General features: G+C 39.9%; 1 protein-coding gene across 11 annotated transcripts in view; it reads right to left on the bottom strand.

Annotated features, from left to right (window-relative positions):
* The window catches only part of mycbp2 (MYC binding protein 2), an 88,001-nt gene that overhangs the window by 49,404 nt on the left and 18,936 nt on the right, over positions 1–19,661 (bottom strand). For 7 of the 11 annotated variants that reach the window (XM_063006012.1, XM_063006016.1, XM_063006014.1 and 4 more), the window contains exons 6-24: positions 18,223–18,465; positions 18,061–18,132; positions 17,876–17,972; positions 17,118–17,191; positions 16,701–16,839; positions 15,122–15,198; positions 13,158–13,362; positions 9,546–9,710; positions 9,121–9,279; positions 8,803–9,007; positions 7,872–8,017; positions 7,444–7,554; positions 4,253–4,357; positions 3,437–3,556; positions 2,705–2,786; positions 1,830–1,947; positions 1,505–1,709; positions 1,052–1,205; positions 110–282 (exon numbers count right to left, since the gene is read on the bottom strand). In XM_063006012.1, coding sequence (XP_062862082.1) covers positions 110–282; positions 1,052–1,205; positions 1,505–1,709; positions 1,830–1,947; positions 2,705–2,786; positions 3,437–3,556; positions 4,253–4,357; positions 7,444–7,554; positions 7,872–8,017; positions 8,803–9,007; positions 9,121–9,279; positions 9,546–9,710; positions 13,158–13,362; positions 15,122–15,198; positions 16,701–16,839; positions 17,118–17,191; positions 17,876–17,972; positions 18,061–18,132; positions 18,223–18,465 — 2,650 coding nt within the window. The remainder of the gene's footprint in view (positions 1–109; positions 283–1,051; positions 1,206–1,504; positions 1,710–1,829; positions 1,948–2,704; positions 2,787–3,436; positions 3,557–4,252; positions 4,358–7,443; positions 7,555–7,871; positions 8,018–8,802; positions 9,008–9,120; positions 9,280–9,545; positions 9,711–13,157; positions 13,363–15,121; positions 15,199–16,700; positions 16,840–17,117; positions 17,192–17,875; positions 17,973–18,060; positions 18,133–18,222; positions 18,466–19,661) is intronic. The other 4 variants (XM_063006013.1, XM_063006023.1, XM_063006015.1 and 1 more) reach the window with 3 other exon arrangements.

Raw genomic sequence — 19,661 nt, 5'->3', positions numbered from 1 at the left:
CAAAACTATACATGTTTCCTAAACAGAATGAGACTACATCAAGCCATCAGCACGCTAATCGTGTAAGCAATATTAGCAGAGTTGTGGGATTAATAGGGTGTTAGTGTACCCAGGACATGCAGGGCTCCGTGGGACCGTGTGGTGGTGGCATGGGAGCCAGACGGTAGTGCCAGCTCTGGGCTCAGGATGCTGCAACGGGACTGGATGTCTGAGGCAGAAGGCATGCGGGCATCTGCGATTACAGCATTATAGCACCACATCTCTCGTGTGCTGGGCAGGAACCTAAAAAAAAAAAACAGGGTAAAAGTCTTTTTACAGCCTGATAAATCAGTTATCTGAATTAAAATCAAATAACAAGACTCTAAACAATGATTATTAAATAATGACAGAGTGTTGGGTTAGCAAGTTGTACTAATCACAGCAGAGCCACACAAAATGTCAATGCATTTAATTACTTAATGTCAATTTGACACACAGTAAATGATAAAACTTACACTGGTGAGCCAAAACATTAGGACCATATTTTGTAACAATTGTGCATGACACAATCAAGGATATATTCAGTGTTGGGCTAATGGTAGTTACTGTAGTACACATTTTAAAGGCAGAGGATATGATCAGGCATACAGACCTGGGTGACTCTCTGATAAACTAAAAATTGTTAAGGCCATGATTGGAACTGGACACTGAACCAATTAAAGGGGGTCACCTAGTCCAAAGCAATTTACAAGGCCCAACAGTGGCAACCCTGCAGTGGTGGGGCTTGAACTATAATAAATAAATAAATATGCTACTTAAATAGATCAAATGTTTTACTATGATGTGTACCTGTATGCAAGTAACAGTACTTTTTACCTAAGTAAAATTAAATCTACCGTTCGAGGTTTAAAAACAAGATAGTGAAAAAGTATTTAAGCCTTCCTTGTTCTTCGAGGACAAGTATCAAGTCACTACCAACACAGTGAATTATTATGTACACAACATTCTGTTTCCATTTAGCACTTTAAGTTTGTATGCTGACATTTGCATCTAGCTGTAATCGGCTCCTTACCTCCAGATGACATCATATACAGGGTCTAAGCAGAGACCGAAACCCTGCAGGTCCTCCTGTTCTGAGTCATTGAAAGTCCGACAGCTTCCGTCCATTTTGTTGATCAGCAGGCATTTAAATGGAGGTGGCTCAGAGACAGAGGTAGGAACCAAACCTAAATAGATTATAAAGCTGTTTAGTCAAGGACAAAGAACACTTTCTTATGGTGATGTGCATAGAATTGAATGGAAATGTACAGGAAGTCTCAGTAAACAGAGAAAGAAGATTGATCAATATATTCAAGCAATTCTGATGAGTTAAAAAAAAACGAGTTTAATTGAAAACATCTAGTTCTCTTTAAGCAGGGATCAAATAACTGTGACATGCCACAGCAGCATTTACAAAATATTAAAATTAAATTATTAAAACTACATCATTTATTTGCTGTTAGTTTTAATAGTACATATGCAGTACCAATAATGTGTTTGCTGGCAAAGATCTCTGAAGTAGCCAAGACATGGGAGTTTATAAGTGCTTCATCGATTCTCAGGAAGGTCTGGTCTCCACTGGCACCAATCCATGTGGCTTTGCGACCATACTTGGCACCAATGTTAGGCATGGCCGCAGGTTTAGCATTCCAGTAGGGCATATCCAGAATGGGACGGCCAAGTTGTCCTTTCTGCAAAAGGAACATATACAGAACATGACTAAAATATAAATAACACATAGGTCTTAATATCAGGTTCTTCTGCACACATAGATATTAAGTGGTAAATATTAGACTGTTGCTAGAACATACCGAGAAACTCCCGAAGGTAAAGACCTGTCCATCCACAAGAAGCACTGCAGTGTGGTTACTGCCTGCTGTCACCTGAATACTGGGGCCAGGAAGAGCCTGAACTAAAGTTGGAGAACCCCTTTGTAGAGCAAAAACACAAAACACTACAGGTCAAAAAGAGAAGTCTTTTTTTATTGTTTAAAATAAACAACATGTACACAGCACCTTGACATATATCATAATAGACTAAATGACCAAAAAAGTGTAGACATTTCTTTTAAGGGTCCTCTTAGGGGTTGCCACAGCAGATTATTTGACTATGTATTTGTTTTGGCACAGTTTTTTATGCCGGATACCCTTCATGACACAACCATGACACAACCTTCCTATTTATCTGGGCTTGGGACCTGTACTTATAGTGAACAACCAATGGCTAGGTTACAATTACTCTTAAGTTTTAAACTGACATTGGAAGCAAAGTTTACCAGGACTTTAATAATTGAGTATCTGTAAACAAGTATCACCTGAACTGGAAACGTTGAGCTCCTTTGCTGTTTAAATATGACAATAGCCAGTGCACAACGTGAGCCCCATAAAAATGCTTTTGGTGTGTAAAAAACAGGCACAAAATCCTGACCTGAACTGAAATGTTGACTATGAGCCACGTCTTATCACCTACTCACAGTTCCTGCCTTCACTAATGCTGTCATAGCCAAATGTCAGAATATGCCTGCACTCAGTCCATAATCTGATAAAAAGTCTTCTTATAAAAGTGGGAGCTGTTAAAGCAGCACAGGGGGCAACCAACTATGCATTGTTCAGATGTCTAAAAATCGTTAGTGTCCTGCACTCAAGCACTGTTAAACTGTTTAAAAAAAACATCAAAATGTTATTACCTAGAATTGACATCTCCATGTCCAAGCTGACCATGCTGACCATAGCCAAATGTGTAAACATCACCATTTTCCATCAGCACCACTGTTGAGGGGAAAGTTGACAATTACATTCAAGCAATAATAGCAGGACATAATCTGTGATTAAAAAAATTGTTTATCAAAAAGCATACTGTCATCATTAGACTATGTGCATTTTATTTATCATATAATTAACTGATTATAAAAGAGCTAAAGAGTCATTTGTAAATACTGAATAATAAAAGTGCACAATAGACAGCACACAATGGGTCCGTCTGAAAACCTATTGAGCTGCCTTGCTGCCTACTGCCTGCCTAGGCAACCCATAAGGCAGATTATTTAGATGCACTACTTAGTGATTATGTCACCGCAGTTTTCGCTTAATTGAGCTAACACACTTAGCCTCAGGCCATGTACATTTACATTTTCTGCATTTAGCAGACGCTTTTATCCAAAGCGACTTACAGTTGATACAGTATACAATCTAAACAATTGAGGGTTAAGGGCCTTGCTCAAAGGCCAAACAGTGGCAAATCCATGTTTGTCTTCCATATTTGTAATTTTTTGTGAGAAAATGCTCAGACTGCCTTCACCGCTAAGGAAGCATCCCTTGTTATTCTGTCAGATTATCACTCAGAATTAAGGCCCCTCATTAGGCAGCATTTTAAAGTATCTTAGACACATCTTGCGTCATCCTATGCACACTGCCCTTACCGGAGTGGTGAAAGCCACAGCTGACTTGCACTGCACGGAGCTCACAGTCAAAGCGTACTGCTCCTGGAGGATACGTAGTAATCTTACTCGCATCTTTGTCCCCACGCTCACTGCTACCATCTGTAACACAGATCACAGTTAGATGATGTTGACTACAGCCGCACACAGATGAAGGTCTTTGTCAGCGAGTAAAGTCAGAGACTATAAGTTATCTGCAAAAGAATCAGAACTGGAGCTTCAAGAAAAACAATGAAATGAAGGACTTTCCATGCATAGTAATATAAATAAAGAAAGAAAATTACTTAAAAGGATGGGGAAAAAGCACAATATCTGGTTGATAGCCCATTAATAGCCATGCAAGTAATTTTGTGGGAGGACACTGATAGCTAAAGTGTTAGACCCCCCATATAAAAAGTAAGATGAGTATACAAATGACTCGAAAAGTCAACATGTTTTAGCATGGACACGGAAGGTGGACACTCTGCTGTCCAAATCTCATTAAAAATATCACATGGAAACATTTATCCATGCACTGTAGAGCTGGTTAGTGATTCCTATTATAATATAATTTATAAAAAAAAATATTCAAATGATAAAAAAGGGCCACAAATACAAAAAAGCATGCTCAAAAATCCTTAGCATAACGTATTCTACTTTTTAACTACCAAAGTGTGCATTAAAATGAGTGAAAGAAGGTGAAGAGGTAAAAGGAACAGAGGCCAAGAGATGCCAGTGTAAAGAAGGGAAGTGTGTTTGGTGAGGGCAAAGAGGGGGCAGCTGGGCTCCAGGCAAAATCTGAAATGAAGACCATAGTACCTTTGAGTTTCTCCCGCATTAGCTTAAAAGCCTGAAGGGGTCTTAGTCTGGCTAGGGCCTGCTCACGCTGGTTCATTAATAGGGGACCAGGGAATGCAAGGGGGCCTATGAGGGGAGAAAGAAACTTTCACATGCATGGGCAATGCATCTCACAAATGGCAACATAACAGAGTTTGTTTATTATAAATGGAAAATCATGAAATACAAAAGTAGGGGGAGAGGGAGGGGGTTGGTTTATGAGGCAGCTGTACAAAACATAAATGTATTAGCACATGTAAAGGTTGAATGTAGTAGTTTTGGAAGCACTGTTCCAATATCTTAAGTTCCCCAGATGTACACAAAAGTTGTCAAACCAGATCTTTATGAAGCACGCTTTGTGAACCAGGGCAGATTAATGATGTAACATGATGTAAGGACCTTTTCTAAGCTGTTGCCACAGTTAAGCATACATTTTTAAAATATAATAAATGTTTTTATCTGTTATGGGTGTGGCTAAAACACCTGGACAAAAAATTCTGAAGAGGTGGAGTATGTTCAAGTAGGACGTGTGTAATGATTATGACTAATTTGCAAAATACTGAATACTAAGGGACTGTTTGAAAACCTAGGGAGCTGCCTACTGCCTGCCTAGTACCTTCTCTTACTAAGCCAACACAGTTAGTCTCAGGCCATTTAAACCAATAGGCTGAGGCAACACAACCCGCTATCATCTCCCTCCTTGTACCAAAAATGGTTAAACTGTCACTGACAAGCCTGAATTTGCAAATAAATGACACTTGTACACCTTTATACAAATGAAAAATCAATGAGTATTTATTTACATTTGAAAAGAACTCCCTCGTTATATCTTAGTAGGCAGCATTTTAAGGCATCTAGGAATTCGAACAGCCTTTTTCTTGGGAGCGCACAAAGGATGATGTAAAATTCTGTCTATGTAGAGAGCTCACTAGGTTTTCAGACAGACCCTAAATGTTGAATCTCTAAATGAAAGCACATACACAATTAGCCATAGTGCTTGGAACCAATGTAAACTGGGACTGATCAGTAGTGGGTCATAAAATACATAAACTATACCTAACACTAGGGATGTCCCGATCACGTTTTTTTGTTCCCGATCCCGATCATTAATTTTGATCCCGATCCGATACCGAGTCTCAAACCGATCCTTGTGTTTTCTAGATATTGTCTAGATAAGAACTAGATAATACTGTTCACACAGTGCACACTTCAAGTACATTACAGTTATTCAAATTAATCCAATGTATATGTTTAACAACTGAATAGCTCTGCAGTTCTGTAGGAAAAAAATTGCCTGCATCCAAGCTATTGCTTAATGTTCTTTTGTTTTTACAAAATAAAAGTAAACAAACTTAGTGCAGCATTGTAGTAGTAAAACTACAGTAGAACACTCGAAATGGGTGAGATAATTACAGTTTCATTTTGAACTTTACATTCAAAGAACACAATTCTGTTTAATGCAGTGATACACTAAAATGAACAGAAATCTCCACTCAGAAGTGGTGTAGCAGCTTAACTTGAATATAAAAAAAAAAGCAAATAAGTTACTTAACAGCATTACAGTAAAACCTGAATACCAAAATAAAATGGAAAGGCACTCTTTTGTTATGAAGGAAAGCCAGTTCTTAAAGTGCTTGTATTGTGACAATGGTTTGATGGACGTTTCTACGCGAAGTGAGTGTGTTTTGACCCTTTGGGGGCTTCCATAGTGCATGGAATAGCATGCTTGACTAACGCGATGACTCTAGCTGTCCGCTATTCGGTACCGTAACAGAAGTTAATAAAGTGTTCTGCTCCCGACAATTTGTGAATATACCGTGTATTTATTTCTTTATTAAGCAAGTGCATCACTACGACGCTCGGTTACATAACTAAGCCAATCAGAGTGCTTGATACTGAGATGTCGTTCAGTCTAGTAACACGTAAACTCGTAAAAGCTGTATGTTATGGTCCTGAAGTTTTCATACTCGGATTAAAAGTTATTGTTTTGTAAACCGGTGTGATCCTTGACTCACGCACCATATAAACAGTAAAATTCTACAGTAATGAACGCAGCTCTGCTCCTACCGCCTCGTGAAACGCTCGCATTGCAGACATTACACTTCGCTGTTGGACTTGTTTCACTTTCCAATTCAAAGTATTTCCAAAAGATCGGGATTAGGATCGGCATTAGTAAAGCCGATACCGATCAGTTAAAAAATGCCTTGATCGGCCCCGATTCCGATCTTTGAGATCGGATCGGGACATCCCTACCTAACACCCGGTGTTAATTAGAGCTGGAGACAAAAGAAGATTGACGAATACTGTGTAATATTTAGCAGCACATAAATTCCTACAAGATATATATTATGTAATTTAAGAATATCTTTACGCTCAGGTGGTGCAGCGATACAATACACAAGCCCACGGTCATCAAGATCCAGAGTTAAAATCTTAGCAGTGCTATTGGTCAGTTCGGATTTTGCACAGACATGATTGGCTATGTCAGAGGACAAGGGGCTGGCTGTTGACCAAACAGCGTAGCCAGTGGGAGGTGCACGCCAGTGCGCTCTCAGTGCTGGCCCTAATAGAATAAGGAGGGTTGCACCAACAAGGGCATCCGGCGTAAAAACTGTGCCAATTTAGCTATGCAGAAAAGAATGATCCGCTATGGCGACTTCTAAATACGGGTGCAGCTAAATGAGAGGTTTGATTGTTTAATTTTTAACACCATGTCAGCTGCTATGGCTATCGTCATGGCTGAATATGGTATGGTAGAATTTTGTTCTGGTGGTGTTCATATTTTGGCATGAATAGGGGATGTGTTTGATAGAAAGAAGTTCTTGACCCACAGAGGGGGCAAGTGGGGGTCTGGTCTCCTTTTAGCAGGTAGGTATGGGTGAGTTTGGCGTGTCCTATGCAGCACCTTAGAAATCACAGAGGTTAAATTCTCTGTGTTAAACTTTGGCTTAATTGAAAATAATAAATCAAAAATATATCATAGCGAATTAAATAATTAAAAGAAGCAAACAGCATAAAAAGCCTTAGTTGCACATGAACAAGATACAAGAACCCAGGAGAAAGTTACTTGATTTAAAAGCCCCTTAAAGCTCCAGTTCTACATATCTCTGTTGTCAAGCTACAAATTGATTGCAGGTCAGAAGATCTGCAAAGAGTTAACGGCAACACCATACCTCTGCCTTCCTCCACCCTGTGGCGCCGGTTGATGCGCTGTCTCTTCTCTTCCTGCCGGATCTGGATGTGTTCCTCTATATTAACGCCTGGAGGGGGAGGGACAGGCATAGCTGAAATAAAAAAATAATCCGGAAGCAGCCACACCGAGGAAAGGGACAGACAAGAGACAAGATGGACAAGGTGAACGATGAGCATGGAAAAGCAATGCAGTTAGTGCACACACACACACACACACACACACACACACACACACACACACACACACACACACACACACACACACACACACAAACGTACTGTATATTTACACACAATGTGATCATCCAACCAATGACTACACTCCAGAAACCACTGCTCTTATGAATGAAATGATATGTTGGAGATGATAGTGGATGATCACATATGCAGTCATAAATTGGTGTTGTACCTAGAAGTAGGTCTAGAGGTATCATCTCCTTCACAGCATCAAAAATCCCTCTCTGCCTGGCCTCCTGGCCATCCAGCTCACGTGCACAAGCCTTGCAGCAGCCACACAAGGAGCAACCCGACTCGCCAGAGCCACAGCCGCAAATTCTGAAAGAAGCACAAATAGCCATACAGAGATGTTAAAGCACACACAAGAGCCAACAGCACAAATCCAAAAGCACAAACTAGCAAAGTGACTTGTAAGGATGTCACAATTCATTCCATTATTCATTTTGCTTTAATTTAATTGTTCCTGATAAGAGTGGTATCCAACCACCCACCAGTATAGGATAAAAAAACTTTACAGATATGAGCAGTGATGCGAGATGATCACTTTGAAGAGCGTACGAGTGACAGAAGCATGTTAGACCAAGTTTGTTTCCCCAATTTCCCTACCAATCTTGTCATGTCCAATTACCCGATTGCATTACACTTTCTCTTTACTGATGTTGACCTTCACTCTGACTGAGGAGAGTTGTGACTAACACAAGCCCCCTCCGACATGTGTGCAGTAGCCGACTGTATCTTTTCACCTGCACAAGGCGAGTTCATATGTGGATCAGCTTTGTGTATGGACACACCCTGATCACATTATCCCTCGTCTCTGTGCAGGCACCATCAATCACCATCTGCAGCCAGCAGAGGTCACATCAGTTATGAGAAATGAGCAACAAGCCAATCATTGCTCGTGCAGGCACCCAGCCTGCCAGTAGCAGAGCTGAGATTCGAACCAACGAGTTCAAGATGTCAGTTCTGGTGTGTTTTCCCACTGTGCCACCTGAGTGCCTATGAGCCAGTATTTTTATTTTTAGCTCCAATATCACTGGTCATTATCTGATCAACACATCCCTAGTGGGGTCCTGCTGCGGTGTTTAGTGGGATGCGTTTCTCACCCTCCTGGCACTCTGTCTGGTCTTCCGCTGCTTACACAGCTGGCACCGTAGCCAGTGCAGTCCCCACACACAGTGCACACCATACACTGATCCAGCTTCCACTTGTGCATGCCTGGCTGGCACATCATAGACTTTTCCTCCTTCTCATCCAGCTCATCTTCCAAATCCTCATCCATTGCTGTAGCCATATTCTCCACCCCAAATGCTGTCATAAGGAAAAATGAAAATCTTAAATTAATATCATTATAAAGTAGCACTGTTGCACTATTATCCAGTCATCCAAATCTAACGTGCATTAAAAAAACAGACGAGCCTTACCTTTGCCTCCCTGACTCATGGCACCGGTGTCTCTGCCACACTGGCCTTTGTTGTTTACTCCAAACGTCCACACCTCCCCATTTTTAGTCAGGACGCACGTATGGGCTTTGCCCATGGCCACCTGAGTTACAAAATGCCCCTTCAGATCCGATACCTGACCTGAAAGAAGGTTTTGAAAGAAGGTTACAAAAACATGTAATAATTAATCAAGATCATGTTTTCCACATCTGATCAGTTTAGACAAAGCAAAAAAGGAAATAATCTCAAATAAAATAATACCTACCTAGATATTTAAATACCTACCCAGACAAAAAAGCAACATTATGCTGCAAGCCAGACAGATAAATTGCTCACCAATAGCTAAAAGTCAGTCTATAATTGATAAAGGCTATCTTTAACCCAGACGTCTGAAACACAGTACTTACAGGTGCTGTCGCTGTAAATGGCATCCTTGCCAAACATGTAGAGCTCTCCGTCCTTAGTCACGATGCTGCTGCTGCCATTGTTGCAGGCTGTGTAGACGGCTGTCTTGGTCTCCAGCTTGATTATCTTCTTAGGCTTGTAGGGTTTCGGCTGTCTACGACTTTTTGCTAAAAAAAATCAAATCACAATCATGTCTAGTCATTAGTTTATCAAAATCTTTCACATGCCTGGAATGTAATAGGTAGGCAAGTAAAAGAACAATCCTGTAGCTTTTTTTCTAACCCACACATTAGTATAGTGACAAAGAACCCAAATGCAGTCTAGACCTTGAACCAAATTTCTCTATATAAACAAAAATATAAAATACATAATTATATATATGTGTGTATATTTGTACCTGAGTGTACCTATGTGGAAATGTGTGTGTGTGTGTGTGTGTGTGTGTGTGTGTGTATACACTGATTAGCCATAACATTAAAACCACCTCTTTGTTTCTACACTCACTGTCCATTTTATCAGCTCCACTTACCATATAGAAGCACTTTGTAGTTCTACAATTACTGACTGTAGTCCATCTGTTTCTCTGCATGCTTCCTTAGCCCCCTTTCATGCTGTTCTTCAATGGTCAGGACTCTCACAGGACCACTACAGAGCAGGTAATTACTTGGGTGGTGGGTCATCCTCAGCACTGCAGTGACACTGACATGGTTGTGGTGTGGTAGTGTGTGGTGTGCTGGTGTAAGTGCTGGACTGAGAATAGTCCACCAACCAAAACAATTCAGCCAACAGCGCCCCATGGGCAGTGTCCTGTGACCACTGATGAAGGTCTAGAAGATGACCAACTCAAGCCACAGCAACAGATGAGTGATCGTCTCTGACTTTACATCTACAAGGTGGACCTTTGCTGTGTCTGATCCACTCATACCAGCACAACACACACTGACACACCACCACCATGGCATTGTCAATGCAGTGCTGAGAATCATCCACCACCTAAATAATACCTGCTCTGTGGGGGTCCTGACCATTGAAGAACAGGGTGAAAGCAGGCTAAAAAAAAGTATGTGAAGAAATAGATGGCCTACAGTCAGTAATTGTAGAACTTCAAAGTGCTTCTATATGGTAAGTTGAGCTGATAAAATGGAACTGGCTGATCCGTGTGTGTGTGTGTGAGTGTATATATATATACTGTATATACACATACAGTGTATCACAAAAGTGAGTACACCCCTCACATTTCTGCAGATATTTAAGTATATCTTTTCATGGGACAACACTGACAAAATGACACTTTGACACAATGAAAAGTAGTCTGTGTGCAGCTTATATAACAGTGTAAATTTATTCTTCCCTCAAAATAACTCAATATACAGCCATTAATGTCTAAACCACCGGCAACAAAAGTGAGTACACCCCTAAGAGACTACACCCCTAAATGTCCAAATTGAGCACTGCTTGTCATTTTCCCTCCAAAATGTCATGTGATTTGTTAGTGTTACTAGGTCTCAGGTGTGCATAGGGAGCAGGTGTGTTCAATTTAGTAGTACAGCTCTCACACTCTCTCATACTGGTCACTAAAAGTTCCAACATGGCACCTCATGGCAAAGAACTCTCTGAGGATCTTAAAAGACGAATTGTTGCGCTACATGAAGATGGCCAAGGCTACAAGAAGATTGCCAACACCCTGAAACTGAGCTGCAGCACAGTGGCCAAGATCATCCAGCGTTTTAAAAGAGCAGGGTCCACTCAGAACAGACCTCGCGTTGGTCGTCCAAAGAAGCTGAGTGCACGTGCTCAGCGTCACATCCAACTGCTGTCTTTGAAAGATAGGCGCAGGAGTGCTGTCAGCATTGCTGCAGAGATTGAAAAGGTGGGGGGTCAGCCTGTCAGTGCTCAGACCATACGCCGCACACTACATCAAATTGGTCTGCATGGCTGTCACCCCAGAAGGAAGCCTCTTCTGAAGTCTCTACACAAGAAAGCCCGCAAACAGTTTGCTGAAGACATGTCAACAAAGGACATGGATTACTGGAACCATGTCCTATGGTCTGATGAGACCAAGATCAATTTGTTTGGTTCAGACGGTCTCAAGCATGTGTGGCGGCAATCAGGTGAGGTGTACAAAGATAAGTGTGTCATGCCTACAGTCAAGCATGGTGGTGGGAATGCCATGGTCTGGGGCTGCATGAGTGCAGCAGGTGTTGGGGAGTTACATTTCATTGAGGGACACATGAACTCCAATATGTACTGTGAAATACTGAAGCAGAGCATGATCCCCTCCCTCCGGAAACTGGGTCGCAGGGCAGTGTTCCAGCATGATAATGACCCCAAACACGCCTCTAAGACGACCACTGCTTTATTGAAGAGGCTGAGGGTAAAGGTGATGGACTGGCCAAGCATGTCTCCAGACCTAAACCCAATAGAACATCTTTGGGGCATCCTCAAGCGGAAGGTGGAGGAGCGCAAAGTCTCGAATATCCGCCAGCTCCGTGATGTCGTCATGGAGGAGTGGAAAAGCATTGCAGTGGCAACCTGTGAAGCTCTGGTAAACTCCATGTCCAGGAGAGTTAAGGCAGTTCTGGGAAATAATGGTGGCTACACAAAATATTGACACTTCAGGAACTTTCACTAAGGGGTGTACTCACTTTTGTTGCCGGTGGTTTTGACATTAATGGCTGTATATTGAGTTATTTTGAGGGAAGAATAAATTTACACTGTTATATAAGCTGCACACAGACTACTTTTCATTGTGTCAAAGTGTCATTTTGTCAGTGTTGTCCCATGAAAAGATATACTTAAATATCTGCAGAAATGTGAGGGGTGTACTCACTTTTGTGATACACTGTACATACATACATATATATATTTATACTGTATGACATAGACTAATGAAAGCAGACATGATGGAGAGAAACAGATTATCACCGTTTCTCAAAACCCTGAACTGTTGTATTTCACTTTCATTTTGAATCATAATTTTGTGAGAAAAATATGCTGTTAAGACTAGTGAGCTGTGAAATAGGGAGACAGGATTTATATATTAAATAGCAATCCCACGCTTACTATTACTGGAATCGCTTGTTGTGGCTTCGTAGTTGTTTAATACGATTTAATTCGCCCTTTGATTCAAGCAATAAAGTTCATTAACCCATTTTAGTTTTTATCTCGTCCCCAAATGACAACTGTTGCCAGAGCTATTTCCTAAGCACTCATCATGCAACAGAAGCAGTAACCAATTTCCAGTTGTGCTTTATAAATCAAATCATGTCAATTGATAATAAGCAAACTTTGAGTTTAATGCCTCAATGGTTTAGAGTCTGTTTTTACACCGAATGCCCTTCCTGACACAACCCTTCCACTGTCATCCTGGCTTGGGACCGCCACTGCAAAGTCACTGACAAGTGCATCTTCCAATGGCTAGACAACCCCCCTCAAGACAATTATGTCTGTGCAGACGCCCAACCGGCTGAAAGCACCACTGAGAACTTCAGATTTCCGGATCTCAGTGGTAATTAGATAGAGCACTTTACCACTGCGCCACCCGAAACCCCCAACGCCCGGATATTTGACTAAGAGCCACTTTTTTAAAACCTTAAGATACAAGTAAACCTTACTTGACTCTCCATCTTCTCCTTTACTGGCAGACCCAGTAAAGAAGACACTGCCATCTTCAGCCACCAGGAGTGCATGAGAGCCATCATGGCCAACTGAGAACTGAATAATCTTAGGTGATTTTGTGACTGGCAGCTCCACCCACTTTCCAGCTGATGGGCCACCCTGCTTGATGCCAAGGCTTTGATACTTTCCGGTGTAGTAAATCTACAAGAAGAGTGAAGACAGGAAGAGATTGTTTAATTAGGAGCATAATTATAAACATGTGACAGGTTTCACGTCTTTAAATATTACATGCTTTTGGGCGAGAAAGTTCTTTATTAACATCAACTGACCGACTGCTATTGTGCTATTGGTAAAACCACCTGTGAGAGTGAAAGTCTGTGTATAAAGTATCAAAAATAAACAGTGCAGCTGTGGGATAGAAAGTCGCTGTAACTGTAACCAGCAGGCCAATTTCATTATTATAAAGAGAGAACTACACCACTGTACTAGTTGGTAAACTTCAATCGTCACTGTCACTGATATGATTCCACTGAGCAGAAAATGGACCACTGATTAAATTGACTTAATGAGTACAAAATGAATCTTTTTTTACTGATATATCTGTCTGGAACAAATCAAATGACCAGAAGAAAAATGTACTCTAGGGCCTATGGGCTCCTACCTGGTGACACTGATTTGTGATTTGAGGTGCTTATATTCCTTAAAATCTATTTATCTAATCTATTTCCTTATTCTCCTGGGTTGCCAGACTTAAACACTCCTATGTTCTTAAAGAGTACATAAGGTTGGTTTGTTTCAAACCTTCAAAACTTTTAAGTCCTTATCAATACTGTTCGCAAGTTTATTTTGTAACAAGTACAAGAAAAAGTTATATTATATTATGTAATATTTAAGTACATTAATTGTGCAAATTGTAAAACTCTTAGATTTAAAACATTAGATTAAACACACAAACTTGCAACACCAGCTAGCTGTAAATGTTTATCAATTTTTTAAATTAGATTTTGCACCCTTGATTGTAACTACACGTCCGCATAATGACAGCAGCTGAAACACCCAGTATCAACAAAACTGTGGGTGCTGGGTAATAATTTTTTCGACCTTAACATTCCAACTTAAAATTCCCTGTTGGTGGCCTCTCAGGTGGTGCAGCGGTAAAGTACGCTAGCACACCAGAGTTGGGGTTTCGTAAAAAATGCAGTCTGTGAAGGGTCGAATCAGTACAGAGGATGCAATCAGGGTAATTGGACACGACTAGTGGGGAAAAATAGAAAATTAATAAAAATAATAATAATAATAATTCCCTGTTGGTGAATCTAAAGCTCATAGTTGCATTATATAAGAAAATGCACATGAATTCCTGAGTGTGTAACTATGAACAAACCAAATGAAACACATGAACAGTGGAATTTACTTGCCCTATTGATTGATATAATTAATATAAAATGTAATAATAATGAGGGCCAATTAAATAGAGTAACTGTGCGTTAGCTAAAGCTACACTGTTGGCAAACTTTTTCACTTAAGAATAGGGTTCTTGCAAATATTCCCCAACAGAGTACAATAGCAGGCTGTCACATTTTATTAACACACAACACATTTACAACCTCTCGGGTGATGAGATGATACATTTAATACAGAGCAACGTCTGTGACTAACTAAAAACCAGAAAAGCCTGCTCGAACCCAATCATTCTGTTACAAAAAAACAAAGGCATTATTAATTACTCCTCCTTTGGGATTTTACAGAATGGGAGTGTGCTTAATAAGAACTCATGCAGCACACACATTATTTTTTTCAGCAGTTTTATAAGTACACGCTATGTCCTGGCACACCTTTATCACCCTAGTAATGCAACATACACAAACCAGAGCGCACACTATATAAAATATAAGCTGGTTTTATTCACTACTAAATATTTTAACAAACAAAATGGAATAAGGATGATGTAGACGACTACCTTGCCAGAAGCTGTTTTCATTAAAGCAAACTCTCGACCAGCTCCAAGCAGCGCTGCTTCTTCATCAAACCCCGTGCCTGAGAAATGTGATCACAAACAGATTAAAACACAAGCAAAGCGGATGATGGATGAGTGAAGCAAAACAGTGCATGAGGCATGAACAATGAGTTGAATTTCTTGCATGTTCTTAGACATGATATAGGAGTGGGACTGTATGAAAGTTCTTATGATGGTATTAGTGAGAAACATTCTCACTTTTTTTTTTTTTTACTGTTGCAGTATTATTAAAACATTTTAAGTAATTTATCCTCAGCTGTACTCAACACTGTTAATGTCAATCGAGACATTTTCAGACTGACTTTGTGAATAGTAGAGCATAGACACACACTTATTTTTAAATTACCCTTCCATGCAGCAACTTTGACCTCTAAACCAAACACAATATCAAAAGGTTATTGAGGCGAACAAATCAAAGATTTTCTTTATTAGTCCAAGAAAGATTTTACGCCAGTCCACAGAAATCCCAATAAATTATTGAAAGTCTGTTTATGAATAGCTACAGGAAGGACAGACTTCCATATTTTCAGTATTTGACCTATTAATAACGTTGCCACAGGTCAGCCGTGTTGGCCGAAAAATTGCATCGATACTTCCATCCGAGCCAGCGGGGCTGGCCATAAGGTAGGAAAAGGTTCAAATCCCATTTTGGGGTGCTCAGTGGTACACCACTGTGGAGTGTTTGGACCTCAGCAGAGCCCCCAATGGGGCTGGGCATCCACACAAACACAGTTGGTTCGAGACGCATTTAAGTATTCTGTGTTCACTTGATTTAATGGCATTCATCCCAAAATTACACCCATTTTCAAACATTTGTGTTAGACTGTAATAATAATAACAAAGAAAAACTTTTATAAAACGGATAGTTCCGGTCCTAAAATCTGATTGGCTGAGCCGCGTTCGAAGCCGTTGTAAAATCCCCGATAAACTCACACCTATGACCACCTCACATCATTCCATATTAATATGCCACTGAATAGAAAAAATTTATGTTATTTTCGCCCTCATGTTGCCTAGCAACACTGTTCATCGAACTATTTTGCGTCGCGGAAGAATGCTTTATTGTAAGTTTATACACAATAAATACATTTAAGAATTAAACATTGTTGTATTTATTATATTTTATGTTGACCGCCGTTTTATAAAAGCAATAAGCCACTCGAGACCGTGCATTACTGTTAAGATTTTAGCACGGGGAAAGAAGTTTTAGGCACTCCGCTTCGCGCCGTGCCAAAAACGTCATCCCCGTGCTAAAATCACAGTAATGCACGGCCTCTTGTGGCTTATTGCTTTATTATGTAATGCTAGCTATGCAATATGCATGCCCAGCAGCTTTATAAAAAGTGACAACAGAATGTTTATTTCCACAGAGACTGTAGAAGAGTCACCTTGGCATTTTAAAGACCAGAATAATGGACGGTTATTGCAATTATTAATATTTAAAAACAGGATGATTATATACTGTACTGCAGCATCCCTACTAAAGCATTTCATAACGTACATCATTGAATGGATCACTTACTGATGATATGCAGATCTTTCTCCAGATCAAATAAAGAAATACCACAGGCATGCAGACACTTTCTGGCCAGCTTAAGTTGCAGCTCCTGCTGCAAGGCTGGGTCTGTGCTGGTAGCATAGATTCGCACCACAAAGCCATCCTACATAAAAAAAAAAAAATTAAAAAAAAGATTTTATTTACGAGTGTTAAAGTTCTTCAGATATCAAATGTCTACATTAAAGCAGTAATTACCCAGCTATATGTTACTCATGTATTTATGGCATATTTGTCAGTTATTATTTTTTTTTTTTGTATCTCCGTACCCACTCAACAGGCATAAACATGGACAGCGAGTGAAGTAGCCGGTATTAATATACGCCCTTACACTTCATTAAATCTAAAGAGGCTAAAGTTCAGTAAAAGTAAATGACAACTCACATCCTTGCAAGCTGCGATCTGGTTAATATACTCTCCATCGGTAAATACGATGTTCTGTCCCTCAGCTTGAAGACCTTAAATAAAAAAATAAAAAAATACCAGCATCATTTAATAAACCTTTAATTGCATACTGGTTACACCAGATTCATCAGTTCAAGTTTTTTATGTCAAATTTTGTATCTTCACCTCACTTGCATGTCTTGTCACTGTAGGAGAAAATCGGACTTTCCCGGAGGAAACCCACGCAGACAGACACTTTGAGAACACGCAAACTTCACACAGAAAGGACCTGGACTGCTCCACCTGGGAATCGAACCCAGGACCTTTTTGCTGCGAGGCGACAGTGATACCCAGACTTCCTATAACCATCTACCAGTGTCTGACATCGACTGGGAGAAAGTTTTCTCCACTTCTTAAAAGCTGTGTTACTGCTCCCAAATAATTCAAGTTTGGATTCATCAGCAGATGTGGGGTACATGATTCTAATTTGAGGAATTTTAAGTGGGGTGGGGGGTCTTAACTTTTCCTTACAATAATTTTACAAAGCATTTTGTATTTTAGCATTTTACAAATCATACTCCCAGTATTGTTAAAATAAAGATTAAATGTTCATATGTTTAAATATGTTCAAAAATTCAATAGGTCCTAAATGTTTCACATCACTATAATGCATGGTAACAATTTAATGAAAGCTAACTGTACAACTAAGCAGCCGTCTGCACCCATACTAAAACCCAATGTAAGGAAGTTGTTTGTACCAGGCATTGTAATGGTACCCTCCTGCTCCAGAGTCTCTGGATTGATCTTGATGGCTGCCATGCTGTGATTGTTCATGTCTCGATAAAGCAGGGAGCCCTACAAACACAGGTAAAGCCATTTTAAATCTAACAGCCTGAAAGCTTACTTTACAACTGTTATTTAGAAAATGAGGAATAAACGTTACCTGAGCAAATCCTAACCATGACCTCTTTTCCTTTCGATTCCTGATGCGTGATGTAGAGTTGTACACATGGCCCTGTACACATAACATAATACATGTACATTATAACAAAAGCAAAACAATCAAGACATTAAAACAAACTAAATCAACTGGAACTAAGCTCACCCTGACCGTGCCGCTGTACCCTGAGCCGATTTTGTAGAGGCCATCCTTGCACAGCAGATAAAGGAAGGATCCGTCCGTTTGAAGTAGACAGTGCTCATCCTCATCAATGGTGACCTCTTTTAGAACCCACTTGTTCATCAGTGCTGCTCGCTTAATGCCATTCCCAAACCAGTCCTGGATCTGGACCTTTCCTACCAGCACTGCTTGTACACTTCTTTGTAGAGCATTCAGAATTGTTGGAACCTTTAAGTGACACAGATACAGGATGGATCATTTGCCAGATGCTTTTACCCAAAGCGACATACAACTGTAAGCTATTAAAGGTTAAGGGTCTTTATGAATTGCCCAACAGAGGCAAATTGGCATTAGTGCGGCTTGAACCAACTACTTTCTGATCATTGGTCCAGTACCTAAACCACTGAGCTATCACTGCCATCTTTGCTATTATTTGCATATGAACATTTGTATAAATTGTTCCACAGCAATCTGGTAAAGCACTGTGATGCAAAAAAAATGTGTATCAGGTACACATCATGTAACCTTGTAAAAATAAAGACATTCTCTGTTTTTGTACAACTGTGTGTGTCTGCACGTCTGTATGCATATAAGTATCTGTGTGTGGGGTGGGAGGGGGAATCTTGGAGAGGATGCCACAGCTGGATGTACACCACATACTGATTATTATGGTCAAAAAAAGCAAGGCATCCTGTCTGAAAACAGCCATTAGCATTTGACATTTTTCATCCTCTTAAAGTTGATAATTTATTACCTTGTGCTATTATTGTCTACAGTGCGACTGAAAAGCATTTGGAATGATTACTGTCAGAACTGTTGAAATCTAAGTATCACTTAAATATAAATCCTGCCTGGTAATGTAAAGCATGATGTAGGGCTGGGCGATTTTCCAAAAAAAAAAAAATCTCGATTATTTTAAAATTATACCCGATTGTCGATTACGATTTCGATTTTTTTGTTCTTGTATAATGCAATTAAAATAAGACTCAAATTTCATTTTTTTTTCATTGTAATTAAAGGCTGCAGAAGTGCACAAATAGTAACAGCACCACCTATAATTATCCTTTTAAGGGACTCAAACTTTATTACAATAACGATAACAATAATTAAAACTAAATAGATCTAAATTATCTATATCCTTAACTATCTATATCTAAGAATAGCTCACAAACAACTCTTATTTTAAATAATGTGCAGCAGAACCTCCTTACAGTAGGAAAAAAACTACAAAAAGTTCTTTACAGGTTTCTTAAAAGGAACACGAGCCTTTACTGTGCTGTTTCCACCACTGAGTGAGTCTGTATCAGTATCTACACTGGGGGGCATCAAGTGATCACTCAGCTCAGCTTTGATTTTGTCCTCTTGTGATTTGGGGGGTGGATACAACATTTTGAACGTTTAAGGATGTGTAACGTGTAATTTTA

Source organism: Trichomycterus rosablanca, chromosome 12 (assembly GCF_030014385.1).
Source record: "Trichomycterus rosablanca isolate fTriRos1 chromosome 12, fTriRos1.hap1, whole genome shotgun sequence".
Taxonomy (NCBI): domain Eukaryota; kingdom Metazoa; phylum Chordata; class Actinopteri; order Siluriformes; family Trichomycteridae; genus Trichomycterus; species Trichomycterus rosablanca.
Note: the sequence above shows the minus strand (reverse complement) of the source record. Positions and strands in the feature narration are given on the sequence as shown.